The sequence below is a fragment of the Aythya marila genome (assembly GCF_965140915.1).
Source record: "Aythya marila genome assembly, chromosome: 20".
In the NCBI taxonomy this organism is placed as follows: domain Eukaryota; kingdom Metazoa; phylum Chordata; class Aves; order Anseriformes; family Anatidae; genus Aythya; species Aythya marila.
The window spans coordinates 5,693,672-5,711,109 of NC_139061.1; the positions used below are offsets into that span (position 1 = coordinate 5,693,672).

A 17,438-nucleotide genomic window follows, 5' to 3' on the forward strand; every position below is an offset into this window, starting at 1 on the left:
GGCCACTTATTACTGACCAATCCAAGCCAATTAAGGAGCTAAGAGGATGCCACTAAAGCATCTCCGGTGCTTCTGCTCAGGGCAGTGGAGTCAACAGCACCATCCCCAAGGATCCCCAGCAAGGACTGGGGGCAGCAGGGCTGAGGGCTCCCACCTCGTGTCTGCAGCATTCCCTGCACCCAGCTCTTCCCCCAAAACATTGGGAATTGCACCCAAATTGTTTGCTGCTGGAAAAAAAATAATAAAAATCTCTGCTCAGCCAGCAGCTTGGTCATTCTTTCTCAGTGGCACTGAGCACCTCAACAGTGCGGAAAATCCAAATTCCACCAAGCTGCTCTCCCACGTGGATTCTCTGATGGCTGATAAGGGACTGAGTCCATGCTGCACGCTGGCTGCCAGCACAGGAGGAAGCATCCCTGCATCCCTCCCCACCATATCCTGGGGCGTGTACATCCATCCAGCTGCAGGAGCTTTGTGTTTCCCAGCCCCGTGGTCCCTGGGGATGGTGGGAGATGCTGCACCTGGAGCTCCTGGGGAAGCATCCGCTCCGTGGCCAGCGGGAGGGAAGGGCCATACAGGAGGGTTTGCTCTTGTACCAGCTCAGCCTGCCTGAAAAGACAATCTCAGCTCTGGCAGGGCAGCGTTTGAATAAAGATGAGCTCTTGGGCGAATCCTCCAGCACTAGATATTGTGCCATTTATCACAATAAATATGATGGGCTGCTGCTCACGTTGCATTACCTAATAAATCCCCCCCAGCACCTCATTCTGGGGGCCACTTGCTGTTCAGTTGGTTGGGGACCGGGGGAGATTCAACAACAAAAAGTACCAGCACATCGGGCCTGTCCTGATGATGGAGTGACTGCAGATTAGCTTTTAAATGAAGCGCACGCTTGTTGGGAGATACTTCCCGGATTTGCAGCAAGGCATCGGGAAGCGAGAGGCTGAGGTCTGCCTGGGCTCCGAGCCAAAACGCCACCAGCTCCACTTCTGCATGGCCTCAAGCATGGGATAAAGGGGATAATTCACCTCCAAGGCCCTCGGGAGCAGAAAGAGTGGGCCAGCCAGGGTCCCTGGGGGTGGCCGCATCCCCAGGGCTGCAGCCCCAATGAGGTGACTTGCTCCTGGAGGGTCTTCAAGCAGGGGCGGGCGGTGGGCTCCTAAGGAAGGCTCAGAGGCAGAGGTGGCATCTCCTCTCCTTGCACATCCCTCGGCACGTGTTTTCCCCACGGCTGGGGATTATTTCCATGCTGCCTTGGATGGCAGCTCCTTCTCTCCGGGCAGAGCGCGGGGATTTTCCCTGTGTCACCACATGCAGGGGTCAGGATGACAGCTCTCACCCACCAGCCTTCAGGGGTGGCACCTTCACTGCCATGTCCACCAGGTCCACAACATTTCCCCTCCACGCAAGATCAACCCCCAGCGAGCCACACTGCCTGGGGAGAAGCATCCCTTCCCCGCTCCTCCCCGACGCTAAATTATTTACAGTAACAGATAGCAGATCCCACCATGTAAGCTTTGATTTATGTAACAGGTTTATAGCCCTGGCACCGTAATCATACTCCCCAATCTCAGCAGGGAAGCGAGAGCTCCCTCGGAAACGAATCCCTAGCACAAACACAAAATAACTCAGCAAGAAATTGCGCGGGGCTCCGGATGGCGAGCGAGCGGGGCTGGAGGGCTGCTCCATGCATTATTCATCCCCGCTCGCGTGCATGTGTCTGCTCCCCCCCAGGTCTGGGGACAGCGTGTAAATAGATTTACGAGTGGAAAGACAGCACATTAAACAGTTTAAGTGTCTTGGAGTCCATCCTGAAGTGTATTATTGCTCTAGTGTTTTATCACGCTGCGGAGGACCGGTCTCCATAAATTAGAGCCGGCACGGTAAATCGCACGGATAGGGGTTTTGTTCGAGAACTTGGGTAAACAGTCGGTGACACCGGCTGTCACCTGCCCACAGGGCTGCTGGCTCCCAGGGGACCCCAGGAAAGAGCAGGTCCCAGCCCGGCCAGGGCTCTGCCCGTCACCCCCTGCCCTGCTGGGAGAAGGGGAGGTGTCTGGGGGGGACAGATGGATGGATGGATGAGTATGGGGATAGAATAATGCAGGCGGGCGGAGAGATGGATACGTACAGTGATAGAAAAATGTACAAGGATGAATGGGTACGGCAATGGAAAATGCACAGCCGTAGCTGGATTCGAGGACGGAGGCTGCCTCGTCAGCTGGGGGGAGCAGGGGGCTGTCACCATGCTCTGCACTCACAGCCCAGCCCCTCTCCCACACTGCCCATCTCGCTCCTCTCCCCATCCCTTCTGCTGTCCCCCATCGTCCCCGATCCCCTCCTTGGCCCCCTCCTGCCTCTCCAGGACCAGACCCCGGCCCCAACCCCACATCAGCCCTCACAGGAGATGAACATCGCCTGGTGGTGCAGGTGAAGCCGCTGATGAAAACGTGCGGCTTGCACTGCCAGGGGACAATATTTTACCTGTGGGCACTAAGTGCCACAATAACCCTTAGTTATTGCTGCTGTCTGCAGCACCAGAGCAACCCATGGCCTCCTGTGGTGACAAAAGGCCCCATCCTTCACCCCATAGGGCCGGGGAGAGACACACAGGGACTGAAACCCCGGGAGAGGCTCAACGTGTGCTCCTTTGTGGGGTTATCCCTCACCGCTCGCACCCACCTTGATGATGTCTTCATTGTTGGACTTGCACTCCACCATGGCCGAGACGTCCACGATGATGCCGCTCAGCTCGATGGCGATGACCTTGACAGGGATGGCCACGGTGCGGCCCGTCAGGATGGCCGTGTTGATGATCTCCGTGTCCTGGGGACGGGGCGCAAAGGGGACCGTCCTGTAACAGGGCGGCTCGCTGTCCTGCACCAAACCCCAGGGCCAGATCCTGCCTGGTCCCCCTCTTACAGCAGTCCTGGGGAAGAGCTGGCTGGGATTTATGGGTGGATAAGTGCTGCAGGGGTGGGATTTGGGGCAGGTGGGCTGGTGGGAAAGCCAGGAGCACAGGGGAACACATCGCCACCCATCCCTGCCCACAGATCCCTCGGGGGACATCAAACCATCTCCAACACCAAACCAGAGGAGCTAAGCAGGAGGGCTGGAGGAACATCACACCCCGCTCACCATGGCCAGGGGCACGATGGCTCGGATGTCCCTCTGGATGACCGTCAGCTCCGTCACCACCTTCTCCAGGTCGGGCGGGGGGTTGCGGCCCCGGTAGTCGATGTGCCACATGATGCGGCGCGTCACCGACTGGCTGGTGAAGTTCTCCATCTCGAAATCCAGCTGCATGACCTCGGAGGAGGTGTCCCCATCCCTGGCAGGGGACAGGAGGGAGGATACAGTGAGCTGGGTGCCCCGGGGGACCAGCAATGGGTGGTCCCATCCAGCCATGCAGAGCGTCTCCAGAGGGTCCCTTCGGGGGTGGTCACCACCACGGTGCTCAGCCCAAACACAGCCGGGGGGCTGCTCCGAGGGAAACCCACACAAATGGAAGAGAATTTGATTTTTTTCTGCTTATTCCCTTTGGGAGAAAAGCTTCAACCAGCTCCCCTGGGTATATCAACACTCCGTGCTGGACCTGACCAGCATCACTAACCACGGGACGGGAACATGGACGAGGGGACAGCAAATGGCCACAGGCTCTGTCCTCACCTCCTGGGCTCCATCATTCTGGAAGCAGGGCTGCATTTACCACCACGGGCTGCTTCTGCATCCAAAGGTCAAACCCTGAGCATCCCACGGGGCAGCACATGGGCTACGCTGGGGTTTGGGCCAATCCCCCTGAAACAAAGCTCCCCAAGGGTCCCCAGAACTGGAGCCTCCCCAGGAGACACCGCAGGGCCCACACAGCCCTGCTCAGAGCTGGCAGAACCTCCCTGGAGCAGAGGGATGAAGGGGAGGAGGAAAACTGAAATGGCCCCGCTCTCATCCTGCCGTGCAGCAGGAAGGCTCCATCTATCCGAGGAGGCTGGACACGGGTTTCTCCCTCATAAATATACAAGGAGGGGAAGGGGCTCCTTGCTGCTGGGCATCCCGGCACAGCCAGGCTGCCCAGATCTGGGGCACAACTCCAGGGGCAGCTGCTGGGGCGCAAAACAACCCAAATTGGCCAATATCACCCCAAAGTTCCAGGGTCCCCTCCGATCCTCGCCATCCCCGAGGCAAACCGCTCGTGCTCGCAGGGCCCGGAGGGCGCCGCGGCGTTGAGTCATTCATCATTTCCATTACGTTAATATTTGATCGAGTTGTTTGTCTAAAAGGTGATTGTAATCACTTTAAATTCATCTCCCGTCTCTAACCTTTCAAGGCTGATTTGAGTCGGCGGCAGAGGCAGGGAGGGGGCAGGGGAAGGGGAGGGGAGCTGGGTGCCCCCCCCACCAGCCTGCGCCTGGCTCTGGGGTGGCACCGGGGTGGGCACAGGGTGTCTGAGCAGGGGACAAGGCGGCTGGTGGCCATGGGGACGTGCCATGGTGGCCATGGGGACACACCGATGTCAGCTGTGGGCTCCAACGTCCCTCTGCTCTGGTTGCTTTTGGCATTTTCCAGCATGGCTCGAGAGCATCAGCTCGCTCTAACCCAGCTCCAAGCTTTTGCCTCCCTGACCCCAAAGACACCAGGTGATGGAGATGTGACCTTAAGGACCAGAGGGGACCGTGCCCGGGGAGCGCTCCCCTTCCTCCCCAGAGGGACTCTCAGCAGGGATCAGGACAAACAGCAAGGAGCTTCTGCCTCCCGTGGTGTCAAAACTTTTACAAAAATTAAAATACTTCCACCAAAACTGCAGGATCCACCGTGGCTTCACAACTCAGCCTCAAAATCCCCTATAAGCACCCACCAGCTCCTGAAACAACCGGGCGCTACCAGCTCAGAAAGGGATGTAGCTGCAATTATCCCAATGACCTAGGAGCGCATCGCTTGACACCCCCCCAGCACTCACGGGGCACCACTGCCAACCAGACGAAGACCAGCTGTGGACCAAAACCCACAGATTTCCCCAAATCACCCCTCAGGTGCTGCCCTGGGGCTGGGGTTGGATGTTAGGGTCCCTTACCTGGGTCCAGCGCCCTCTGCCCTGGCCACGTCGACGGTGGCGGTGGAGTGCTTGCCGCCCGTCAGCAGCTCCGAGCTCACCAGCCACTGCACGCTCCTCGACTTGGTGCTGAGCAGGTTGACGCCTTTCTTGGCCTTCACCCTGCGGGGAGCCACGCTCAGGGGCTGGATCCGACCCCCCCCCCCAGCTGCCCTGCTGGGGCTGCAGGGGGATTTTGCACCCCAAATTCCTCCCAGCTCTCGGAAACACCACCCGTGGTGGAGGCGTTGTGGTGGGGTCGAGCCCACCCGAGCCCCTCTTTGCCGTGGGGTGCTGCCCCCACATCACCCCTCCGGCAGGAATTTGGGCTCCTGGCCCCAAGGTGAGGGACAGGAGAGCCTCAAGCACTGTGTCCCCTATGCCAGGGGCTTGCTGCTTTTCACTACCAACTCCCACAGATGAGATGTGGGAACAGCTGCCCCGCGTGCCCCCCATGCTTTAATTTTCCTTCCAAGAAGCGCCAGCTCTGCCCTGCCACGGGGACAGTTTTAGATATAGGGATCATCAGCCAGCAGCCCTGTTAGCAGAGGGCTGAGCCTGTCCCCATCACACCCCCTTGTCCCTAAGGATGTCCCCATGCACCTCCCCATCCTGGGGTGCTCAGCACCTCCTGCCCCAGCTCTGGGATAAGGGGGGCACAGGGAGAGCCCCTGCTGACCCCACAACCAGGTCACATCTCATCCCCAAGGTGTCAGCGAGCAAATCCCACTGCTGCTGGCACAGCCCCTACCCCAGTGCAATGGGGAGCACCACACCACAGCAGCAATGCTGTGAAACCCCCATTGCAAAACCCCAAAACCCTTCAAAACCCCATAAGCACCCTCCCCAACCCCTTCTTCCACCCCACCCCAACCGAACCAACCCTCCCCTACAAAACGGCACCGCTTTTGGGGCCGATCCCGGGGTAGGGCCCCTACCTGAGGGTGAAATGCTCCACCGTGGAGTTGGCCATCAGGTAGAGGAGGATGCTCAGCACCTCGCCGGGCTTCAGCGGCTTGTCGGGCAGCCGGATGAAGACGTTGCCGTCCAGCCGGTGCTCCTGCATGGGCTGCGCGGGGGGCGCCTGCAGGAGGCTGACGCTGCCGATGCGCAGCAGCGGGTGCTGCGTGGGACCCTCGGTCCTGGCCCCCCCGGCACCCCCCCGGCGAGGGGACGACGCCGATAAGGTGTCCCCAAGGCACTGGCCGGCCCCGTCGGGGGCGTGCAGGGTGTAGTAGAGCTCGGCTTGCTGGCTCTCTCCCGGCACCTCCACGCTCTCGGGGCTCTTCCTCCTGCCCAGGGGCACGGCGCCGGGGCCGAACCAGGCACGGGGCAGCTCCACCTGCACCAGGCAGGTGGCCAGGCTGCCCCGCAGCCGGCACGAGCTCTTGATCTCGCGGGCGTCGCGGAAAGCGTGGAGCCGCACGCAGGGCAGCCGGTCGGTCACGTCGAAGTCGTCCCAATCCCGGCCGGCCACGTAGAAGAGCACTTGGACCACGGGCTGGCTGGCCACCAGGCGGGGTTGGATGATGAAGGCGCGCACTTTCCAGTTGACCGTCAGCCGGTCGGGGACCTCCAGGGTGCTGGAGGGCTGCAGGTGCTCCTTGGGCAGCACCAGCCCCGTGCTGAAGGGTCCCAGGGTGACGTTGAGCACCGGCAGCTCCTTGGTCTGGAAGACGACGAAGGGCTCGGAGCGCTGCAGCGGGGCGCTGCCGTTGCCCGGGGGGCTGGCCCCCACCTCCTTGAGGAAGAAGGCCAGGCGGGTGTTGGACAGGCGGTAGCTCACTGGCAGCATCACGGCGCCGGGGGGCTCGGCGGGCTCAAGGCTGGGGGCTGGACCCTTGGCGTGGGCTGCAAAGAGGATGGAGAGATGGGGTTAGTGCATGGCATCGCTCCCCAGAGCCCCCATGGCGAGGACAAGGTGGTGCTGCAGCCCCCAGGCATCTTGCAAGGAGGGTCAGGCTGGGTTTTTTTCCTGCTGAGCATCCCCCAGTACCTTGGGGGTCGGTGCCCCGCTCATTGGGCTGGGTGGAAGCATGGACAGAATCTCCCAGCTGAACCCATCCCCAGCACAACCGGCCGTTCCTGCAGGAGCCTGGAAGACATCTCAAGGTCTTCAGATCCGCTGCTGCCAGCAATTCCCAGGACACCCGGGCCCCCCCTCACATCTCCCCGCCACGCAGCCTGGCGCTGATTGCAGCCGCTCCCCAGTGGCCCCAGCAGCCGCCAGCACCCAAATTACGGGCGGCGAGAGGCTCTGATGTGACGGAGAGAGGCACTGATGTGACGGCTCAGCCCCTGCCACGGCACCTGCCTGGGTGCTTCCGATAGGGGAGGGAAGCGTGCCGGGGGGGCTGCCCCAAAACTCTCACCCTTTCCTTTTATTTTATGCTTCCAGATGGATGGGAGCAGGGTTTTCTCCAGCTGGAGCATCGCTGTGGCCAGACCCATGGAGATACAGGCTTGGGGCCAAGTTGAGACCCAGTTAACCCACCCAGGACCTCCCTGCAGTAGAGTTTTGGGGCGTAAAAGGCTTAGGAAGGCTCCTAAAAGGATTAGTGCTCGATACAGGTACCGATGGTGTCCGCAACTGCAGCTTGTCCCCAGTGCCAGGCAGGTGCTGGGGACATGGTGGCACTGCCGGTGAGGCCACTGCCCTGGTTGTGGCACAGTCCTGGGCCATGCAGCCAGGGCTGCTCCTGCCATTCCTGGTGTTTTCCCAGGAGTTTCAACAAGAGGGATTTATTTTTTTCCAAGGCATGAGATTATTCGCTGGAAAGTGGAGTTGAGAAACAATCCCCAAGTCAGAGCTACGTTGGATGAAATACCCACGAGAGCAAATGAGGCACTGGAAGCCAGGGAAAAAAAGCTCAGGTTAAACACTGAATCACTGAAACAGTGCAAATTTTGTCCGTTGTCATTTTTGTTCCTTAAAAAAATCTGGTGTTTGGGGAAGGTTTAGATCATTTTGCAGAGAAATCCACCCAAAGACCTGCTCCTGGCAGCACTGAGGGGCACCACCAGGCGATGCTGAGTGCGCTGCAGGGGGACAGTTGGGGTGGCACCAAGCCCTGGCATCACACACAGAGCCCAGCACCACGCTCTGACCCCAGCCCCATGCCATGGGGTGGCAGCAGAGAAGGATTTGCGGCAGCAAAAAGGAGGACTGATGGAGAGAAGGGTGGAAGGAAGGAAAACCCTACAGCTCGGGACACCCTGGGCTGTGCCCAGCCCTCTGCCCTGGTCTCCAGCAGCCCCCCTGGGGGGGCAGCAGCTCTGGCACCCCCACCTCCAGCTGGGTTTGGGGGGACACAAGGGTTAAGCCCCGGCTGCCGGCTCTGCCCCGCACCGGTTAACGGGATTTGCGGCGCCTGACCCGCATTGCCGGGTTTATTAGGCTGGCGCAGAGAGGACCATATGGTCCTTCCACCCTCACGGCTCGGCACCACGAGCAAAAAGCAGATTTCTGCACCCAACCAGCCTGGGGGCTGCCCAGACCCCCCCCTTCTTGGCTAAAATCCCCCCCTGCGCAGCACCACAGCAGGATGGGACCCACACTCTCCCTCTCCAGGGTGGGCTCTGACCCACGGCGGGGAGAAAGGGGGCAGAGAGGGAGGTGGGAACACCCAGTGACCCCCCCGGCAGCCACATCTGCCCGGCCAGATGTGCCCCACGTCACCAGATGGACCCGGGGATGGCCACGAGGGCACGTGGGGACAGCGGTGTGGGACGTGGCAGCCCCCACCCCACCGCCCTACAGTCAAGAGACCCCCCCCAGCCGATGGGGTTGATGCTTCTGGGGGTCTCTGGCAGTGAAATAATCCCATCCCCAAGGGGCATCCCCCCTCTGTCCTCCCTGCTTGGGGTCGGACAGACAGACCCGCCATGGTTATGGCTAGTGGGGGTTGCTGGCTTGCTTGCCTTCATTCTTACCCCAAATCCCCAGCAAATGGGGCTCATGGGGAGTGTTCCTCAAACCCAGCTCCATCCCCACTGCCCTGAGGCTGAAGAGCCTCCTCCTCCTCCTCCTCCTCTCGCCCAGCACCGATACCCAGCGCTGAGCTCCGGCTTAGCCCCCGCCCCAGCTGTCTGCCATAGGGATCGCTTTAGGCACGCTCCGGGGGGGATCCTGATCCCGGCTTATCCCCCGGGCTGCAGCAGGGGGCTCCCAGCACATATATCCCCACTTAGCAGGGGAAAAACAGAGAGAAAAACACGGGAAAATAAGACTGGGGGAGGGAGGTGGGGGCTGTGCCCCAGCCTGGTCCCCCCACAGCCCAGCTCCCCCGCTCGGGGCAGGCTGCAGGGGTTGTCCCGATGCAAGGAATGGGGTTGACACCACACTAAAAGCCCTCCTGAGACCCCAAAAAGGGCAGCCCCCAGGGCACAGCCTTCATCTCCAGCACCCCACCGAGCCTCCCGGGGTGCTCCCACCATGAAGCCACCCGCAGATGTCCCAGCTGTGACTTCGTTTCAAAGCAGCGTGAAACCAACCCACTGCCCCCAAGCATCCCAGTTAAAGATTTGGAGCCCCAAAACTTACAGTGTGAGCCCCCCCGGGGCCATACTTCACCCCCACGGCCATTAGGGTCAACTGCAAAGTGGGGACACAAGCACCACACACCGGGGCTGCCCCAAGTCTGGGTGTCCCAGCACCAGGATGCTCCAGCCAAAGGGGGACTCAGGCAGAAGCCAGGCTCACGCCCACCTCCCCATGTCCAAATCCACCCTCGGGCACTGACCCCCACCACCTTATACTTCCATCCAATTTGTGTCTGACCCCCAAACAGCATAAAACCCAATAAAAAAGGGGAATCGAGGTCTCCACCTCCACCCAAAACTCAAACCTTCATCCCCAGTGGTGCCAAACCCGGGCACATCCCCGGCACGGGGAGCTTTGGGCATGGCAGGGGGAGCCCCCCCCGGTGCTCTGTGCCTCGATGCAGCCTGGGGAACCCCCCCGCAGCACAACCCGAGCCGAATCGGGAAACCCAGCCCTCGTGGGAAGCCTGGAAACGCTTCCCATCAGCCGGAGCCTTGGAAATTGTTTTCGGCGACATGAAAGACAACAAGCTCCCCGCGCCCGCCGACGCGGTGCGAGCCTCCATCTCCAGCCCTGGCTAATTGGAACTCAATTAAGTGAATAATTGTTACAAATGTACCGGCACCTCCCCCCGGCTCACGGCGGTGAGATGGCCGAGGGGATGCTGTGACGGGGGGGCTGTGAAGCTCCTGGGCCACCCGCAGCCCCCGGTGCTGCCCCACGGAGGCGGTGGGGCCGGGAGGCACCGCGGCGAGAGGGACCCCGGTGCTCGTCCTGGGAGGTTGGTGGGGTTGGGGCTTCCCAAAAGCAGCCTGGGGTCGGAATCAGGTGGGTGGAGGTTGGGAAAAGAGGGTCAAGTCTCACTAGGGGCAGTATTGCTGCTCAGGGTGGATTCTCCGCTGTCTAATACAGGGTTGTGCTGACGGCTCTCCCTTCCTTCATGTCCCAGAGGAAAAGGAGAGGGATGTCTGTGTCTGGGGGTATCCGTAGAAATCCTCCTCCCACATCCCACCTGGGGACACCTCTTCCAACCATCAGCCTCCAACAAGAGCATGGTGGTGGCTGCTGGGGTGCAGCAGCCCCCTGGGCAACAGCAGCACCCCTGGGTGACAGCCCAGCACCCCCGGGGAGAAGCAACCCCCCAAGAAATGCTGGAAAAACACACGCCGGGCACCCCAGGCTGCAGTGCTGAGCCCTGAGTTTCCCCCAGGAAATTATTAAAAGGGAAGGGAGGGGGGAGAAGAAACCTAAAGGAATAAATAAATACGGGCTAAATGGGATGTGCCGCGCTCAGGCGCAGCCTGCCATAAATTCCCGGAGCAGGCGAGGCTTTTACGCGGCAGCTACTTTAGAGCAATTTCCACAAATCACGTCAGGGGACAGGCCAGGGGCCGGGGAGGAGAGGGCCTTTGCGGAGGAGGAAGAAAAATGAAGAAATGAATTAAAAGGTGAGGGAAAAAAAAAAAAAAAAAAAGGAAAAATAAAAAGGACGAGGAATTGCCCGAGCATGAATGTCCACGGGAACACCCCCAGGGCTCCAAAACGCAGCACAGCGGGGGGGGTGCCATGGATAAACCCAGCAGCTGCTGAGCCCGGGATTGAGACAGCATCGGTGTGGGGTGGCAGTGAGCCCCCTAAAGCCACCTGTCCTGCTCACAGCCCCTGTCCCATCTCTGTCTGACCCCATTGTGCCAAGGGACACATTTTGGGCTGATGCGGCGCCGATTCATTCTCCCTTGTGCAGGGCAGTGCTGAGCCGGAGCAGGATGCAGCAAGAGGCACAAAACGAGCCGTGAAGGAACCAGGATGGGGTCCGGCATTGACACAAAACACCCCGAGAGCAGAGGGAAAGCCCCAAAAGCAGAACAACTTTTGTCAGCCCCGCAAGGCAGCACGACAGCACAACCTGCCCCCGTAACCCTTGCAGGGCTGGAACACAAAGCACCCGAGACCCCGGGCTTTCAGCAGAGCTATTGAAAAATCCAGGACGGCAAATATTGCACAAGCAAGGGGAAAATGCTGGCCAGCAGGAGACGGAAGGAGACCGAGGAGGAAAAGAGAAGTGCCTTGATGGCAGCATCCTCCCGGGGAGGAGACGGCAGCGAGCCGTGGGCTTCTGACCCGGTGCTGCGGGGAGGGACGGGCTGGGAGCAGCAACCAGCAGCTGGGGAAAGGCAGGGACCAGGCACGGCAAGAGCAGCACAAACCCGACACCTTTTGGGGATAAAGCCCAGTCACTCAATCCCCAAACCCTGTGGTTTTGCCTTCCCCTGGCAGCAGGCATCCTGGGCTGCCATCAGCTTTAGCTGGAGGACCCCATTTCTCCCAGTCTGAAGGCAAAACGTGAGCTCGGAGCAGCTCTGAGGACCCCGTTTCTCCCAAATTGAGGGGAAACCCTGAGCTCAGAGCACCTCTACCGACGGCGAGGAGCACCAGGACCTGCCCCGTTACGCACCAGTCCCCTCACTGCCATCCCACAACCTCCCCGCGAGCAAAACCCACCCCAAAGGCAGCGCGGCCCCGGCGCCACGGAGCCCACTCCTCCCTCCCGGGGGGGCAGCTCGTTAGCAGAGCCCTGTATTTAATAATAAAAGATGCTGATTAGATTAGCCAGAGTGACCTTTTCCAGATGGATGGGATGCTCGCTCGGCGACGAGCGCCGCACGGGAGAGGAACGCACCAATTCCTCCAGCCACCCCTTTTGGGCTGCTCTGGTGATGCAAAGAGCCAAAAATTGGGTAACAGCATGCAAGAACCCCTTCCTTTGCCCTTTAAATCCCTGCTTTTCCCAGGATTTTTTTTTTCCTGCCTCCTCCCTACCGCCAGAAGCCATGGGATGGATGGGGACAGGCAGGTGGCTGCGCCCGCACAACATCCGAGAATGCTCCACTGGGGCTGGGTTGTTTTTTTCCTTTCCTTCCCTTTTTTATTTTTTTATTTTTAGGAAACAGGTTTAGAAAGGAGGGACCACAGCAGCTGGCCACGGTGGGGTGAATTAAGTAGCATCGCTGTGCAACGTCCTGCTGTGGGGTTGCATCTACCCAGTGCCCTGCCTCAGTTTCCCTGGGTGGTGCAGCAGGGGGAGCTTGGTCCCGAAATTCTGGGGCGATTCGTGTGCCAGCTCCTGCTCATCCTGCATGCACAGGCAAGCACAGCCCCAGCTGAGGGTTTCGAGGCACCTCTCTGAGCACCCAGGGACAAACCTGAAAAGGAACAACTTGTTGCTGGGCTGCCGAACCAGCTGGCAGCAACCCCACCCCTAATGGGGTCTAAACCCCATTAGGAACCCGAGGGGAAGAAAAGGCAGCAGGGAAGAGCTGGGGTCACCTAAGGGCACCCCGGAGCTGGAAGACAGAATTTTGGCTCTGGGGTGCCCTCGTGTGACCCCTTCCTGCCTGGTTCAGCCCGGTTTGGGGGCCACGTCCTGCCCTGTGCCCCTCCAGGAGGGCGAGGTGCTGCCGACCCCCATCTGCTTGGGGCTGGTGCTGAGGGTGCTGAGCCCCTGAGACCCAGCCTCGTGCCTGGGACCCGGTAAATGAGCAAACGCCGGGTGCGTTTTCCCCATTCCGGCAGCGAGTTATGGCACATCTCCACCTGCTGGCCTGAAAAATCCCCAAGGCAGGGGATGCTCGGAGCTGAAATGGGGCCGGGAGGTGATCCGCACCCCACTGGGGTTGGGGTGCGCTGGCTGGAGCTCCCCTGGTCATCCTACACCCCCAGCCCTACACACGGGGCTCGGTCCCACTGGGAATTAAGGGGGGGGGAGATGTAGGGAGAGGGATATGGTCCCAGCCCCATCCCCAATGGGGTTGAGGCATGGGGGAGCCGGCCCTGGTGGCCCCGGTGACAGCAGCACCGTGTGGGGACCCCTTCACTCCTGTTAGTGCCCCTCCATGGCACGGCTGTGGGGTCCCCCTTTATTTTTATCCCACACTCCTCAGGAGAGCAAACAAGCGGCACTACGCCAGCTGGAAAGCCAGGCCTGCCTTGCACGGGGACACCGAATAACCCCACATCTCTGCCTCCAGGAGAGGGGAAACTGAGGCAGGCAGCGGGGCCGAGCCTCAGCGAGCAGCAGGGAGAGGTCGCAGGGGCTGACCCCAAACCCACCCAAACAAACTGATGGGTGAACCCCCGCCGTGCTGCATCCCAAAAGGGCTCTTCCAGCTCTGCAGCTCCGCCGTGCCCAGCACCCGAGCTCCGTCCCTCCGGAAAACCCTCGCACAGCCCCGGGGCCACCCCAGCCCAGGGTGCGGGGATGCCAAAATCCCCTCTCTGCCAGCAGCTGGTGCGGGGCCGCAGCCAAGTGGGGGCTCCCGGGGGGCTCCCGGAGCCGCAGAGAAGCACAAAGCGGGGTGAAGCTGCCGCCGAGGGTCGATATTAAAAAGAAAAAGAAAGAAATTAAAAAGGAAACGGGGAAAAAAAAGCATCCTCGGGTAGCAGAAAAGGGCGACGCGCAGCCAGGGGCTGAGCCCAGCAGGCAGCCGGAGCGATTCCTAAGGAAGGCCGAGGAAATTTGGAGCTTTTGGCCGCTTTTTGTGGCTCCCTCCGAGACCTTCAGCTGTCCAGAAAAGGCCAAAGGGGCTGGTGAGGACAGCTCACATCCCAAAATGATCCCCAAACCCATGGCAGGTGCCTCGCAAGGGTCCCGGTGGCCCCTGGAGCCACCCTCACCCACCGGTGCATGGGGAGGGGGGATCTGATTTTGGGGTGCTGGGGCTGGGAAATCCACCCCGTCCCTTAACGGGCTGGGTGAGGCCGGGTGGGCAGGAGGGATGGAGAGTGGGGAGTGGGTTCTGGGGGTCCTATAAAGCCAGCCCCATTGGCAGCAGCCCCGTGCCAGCCCCAGCACTCCCTGCTGCCACCCCGGCTCCAGCCCCCCCACCACAGCACCAGGCACCCCCCCTCCTGCTGGGGACCCCCCAACCCATCGCATCCCCCAGCCCAGGGGCTCAAACCCTGCCCTGCCATAAACCCAAAGCCTGACCCACCCCACTGCCTGCTCTTAGCAGGGGGGGGCTCCAAATAAACCCCCCCAGGAGGGGCTGGGGAAGCAGGGGCCGCATCCAGCCCCATGCCCCAAAACCCTGGCGAAGCCGGGAGATTTCCCCCGATGTCTCCGAGCATTTATCCCCCAGCGGGGCTGGCAGACGCCTGCCGTGGTTCCCCCCCCCCACGGGGAAACGCCGAGCCAGCCGCCCGCAGCTCCTACAGGCAAAATCGAGGCAGGGAAGGAAGGAGGAAAGGAGGACGAGCACGTTTCCCCCACCGGCTGCCAACCCCGTTACCTGTTGGTCCCGAAAAAGCCAGTGCCCGGGGAAGCACCGTGGGTCCGCACCCGCTCCTGGGGTCCCTTTGGGGGGGGGACACAGGGGGGTCCCAGCACCCCCAGCCCCTGGGTAAAGTTGCGGTGCCCAGCGAGGCAGCGCCGTGCTGCGGGTGCTGCACCGGGAGCATCGCTGCTCCTGCTGCTCTGGGGGGAGCCGGGGGGGGGGTCAGGGGAAAAATACACCCTGCCTGCCCCCTGCAGCACTCTCAGCCCCCCCCCCCTCTTTATATATACGTGTTTTTTTTTTAATTATTATTTTTTTTCTGCTGTGGGTAAACAGCTCCCCAAGCTCCTCCAAGAGCCTCGGGGGGCTGCAGATGCTCAGGAGCCCTGCCCAAGCCCCCCCCCCCAGTGCTTCATCCATGAGCTGCTGGGACGTGGTCCTGAGACCCCCCCCCCGGCTCTGGCGGCACAGCCCCAACCCCCGGGGGCACCCCAAAACCCCCAGCTGGACGAGGGGTACACACGGCACCCCCAGACACCAGCAGCCCCCCGCTTTCTGCGTAACCACCGGGGAAAGGCGCCGCGGAAGGTGCATTGGCAGGGGTCCCTTTTACCCCAAAAAAGCCCCCCCCCCTCAAAAAAAAAAAAAAAAGCCCCCTGCAGCAGGTGCCACCATCCCCAGGGCTGGGATGTCGCGGGCAGGGTGACAGCAGCGATTGAAATGCAACTCAGGGAAAGTGAGCGCAGGCAGCGGGGCCCCCCCTGCCCAGGCCTCAGGCAAGGAGGGGGCAGCAGCACCGGCTGGGACCCCCCCGACCCTAAATCCTTATTTTTTTTAGGGTGGTGAAAGGGGTGAGGAAGAAGCAGAGGGAGAGGCTGTGCCCCCATCGCCGCACCCCAACCCAAAGCGATGCCCACGAGGAGGAGAAAGCGTTGGGGAGGCCGGGGCAGGGGGGGCTTTGGGGATAAAAGGGGGGGGCGACCCCCTTCTCCCCAGCCGAGCAGACAGCCCCGTGAAGCTGTCGTTTGATTAAAGCAGGGAAAAAACTCCGATCTTCACCCATTTCATCTTGGGGGGGGGGGGCGCAGAGGGAGAGGGGAGGCAGCGGCTGCGGGGGGGTTTTAAGGCAGAGAGAGGCAGGGGCTGGGGGAGCCCCCCCAGGGACACAAAGCCACGCACCCCCCGCAGGTTCCCGTCCCGTGTGTCCCCCCCCCACGGCACTTACCGGGGAGCAGCAGGCAGCAGAGCAGGGCGGCCAGCCCCGGGGGCATCTTCTTTGGGGACCCCATAGCGAGATGTAGATGGGGGGGGGGGGGGGTGGGAAGGGGGGGGCAGCGGCAGGAGCAGCCAGGCCCCGAGCCCACCCCACCCCCCCGTGGCCAAAAAAAATGTAAAATAAAATAAAAATCCAAGCCAGGCACCAAAAAAAAATAATATGTAGATACCCGCAGAAATCCCCTAAATCCAACCACGTGCGAGCCGGCGGCAGCAGCCAACGGGGGAATTTGGGGAGGGGGGGGACACCAGGTTGGGGTTAGGGGGCTCGGTGCCCCCCCAGCTCACAGGGCACAGCACCCCAGCCCCTGCCCCGCACCCCAATCCTGCCGCAACCCCCCCGGTGCCTGCAGGGCGAGCGGGGGCGCGCCGAGCCGGGTGGGTCCCCCCCCCTCCTCCTCTTCCTCCTCCTCCTCCTCTTCCTCCTCGGGATCCAGGGGGGGGAGAAGAGCACGTGTGCCCCCCCCTCTAAGGAATAAAAAAATAAAATAATAGAATAAAAGCTGCGCCGATGAAGGATGATGCTGCAGGGCTAGCAAGTCGCCAGCCCCCCCCCTCTTCTCTCCCTGCACAATAATAATAAAAAAAAAATCTAGATATCGTCTCCAAGCGCCTTTTTCCCCCAAAAAAAAAATCGGAATGAAAGCGCTCCCCCCGAGGAAAAAAAAAAATAAAATAAAAAATAATTAAAAACGACGATAACAGGAAAAAAAAAAAAAAAAAAAAAGCAGCAGGAGGGTGAATAATTAATCCGAGGCAGATGCAATTAATCAGGAGCAGCTCGGCGGAGTCCCCGCATCCGAAGGCAAAGTTTGGGGGGAGCGGAGCCTGGAGGGGGGGGGGCCGGGGCTCAGCCGCTGCCCCCCCGTGAGGGCTGGAAGCGGGGGGACCCGGCCATGAGCACGGCAACGAGGGGGGGTCCCCGCCTCCTCCCCCCCCCCCCCCGGTTTAAAGAGGGGGGTGCCCCGCCGCTGTTGGTAAATAAAAGCGAAAAGGGGGGGCGGGAGGAGGTGGGAATGGGGGGGGGGCTCTGCTCCTCGGCCCCCCCCGCCCCCCCTGTCTCTGGACCCCCCGGTGCCGGGGGGGGGGGCCCCGCTGCTGGGCGCTGCCGTGGCCGCTCGCCCGGCCGGAGCCGCATCGGGCTCCCGGGGGGGGTCAGAGGGGGAGGGAGGCAGGGGGAGGCGCCTTCCTCCTCCTCCTCCTCCTCCTCTTCCTCCTCCCCCTCCTCGGGAGCAGAGCGGATGCAACGCAGCCCCCTTTT

At 61.2% G+C, this 17,438-nt stretch overlaps 1 protein-coding gene across 1 annotated transcript in view; it reads right to left on the reverse strand.

Annotated features, from left to right (window-relative positions):
* TMEM132E (transmembrane protein 132E) overlaps positions 1–17,156 on the reverse strand; it is a 21,893-nt gene extending 4,737 nt beyond the window's left edge. Inside the window, exons 1-5 of the mRNA XM_082776014.1 lie at positions 16,128–17,156; positions 6,025–6,937; positions 5,069–5,209; positions 3,139–3,331; positions 2,683–2,826 (exon numbers count right to left, since the gene is read on the reverse strand). Coding sequence (XP_082632140.1) covers positions 2,683–2,826; positions 3,139–3,331; positions 5,069–5,209; positions 6,025–6,937; positions 16,128–16,191 — 1,455 coding nt within the window. The 5' untranslated portion in view covers positions 16,192–17,156. The remainder of the gene's footprint in view (positions 1–2,682; positions 2,827–3,138; positions 3,332–5,068; positions 5,210–6,024; positions 6,938–16,127) is intronic.
* Positions 17,157–17,438: the final 282 nt, after the last annotated feature.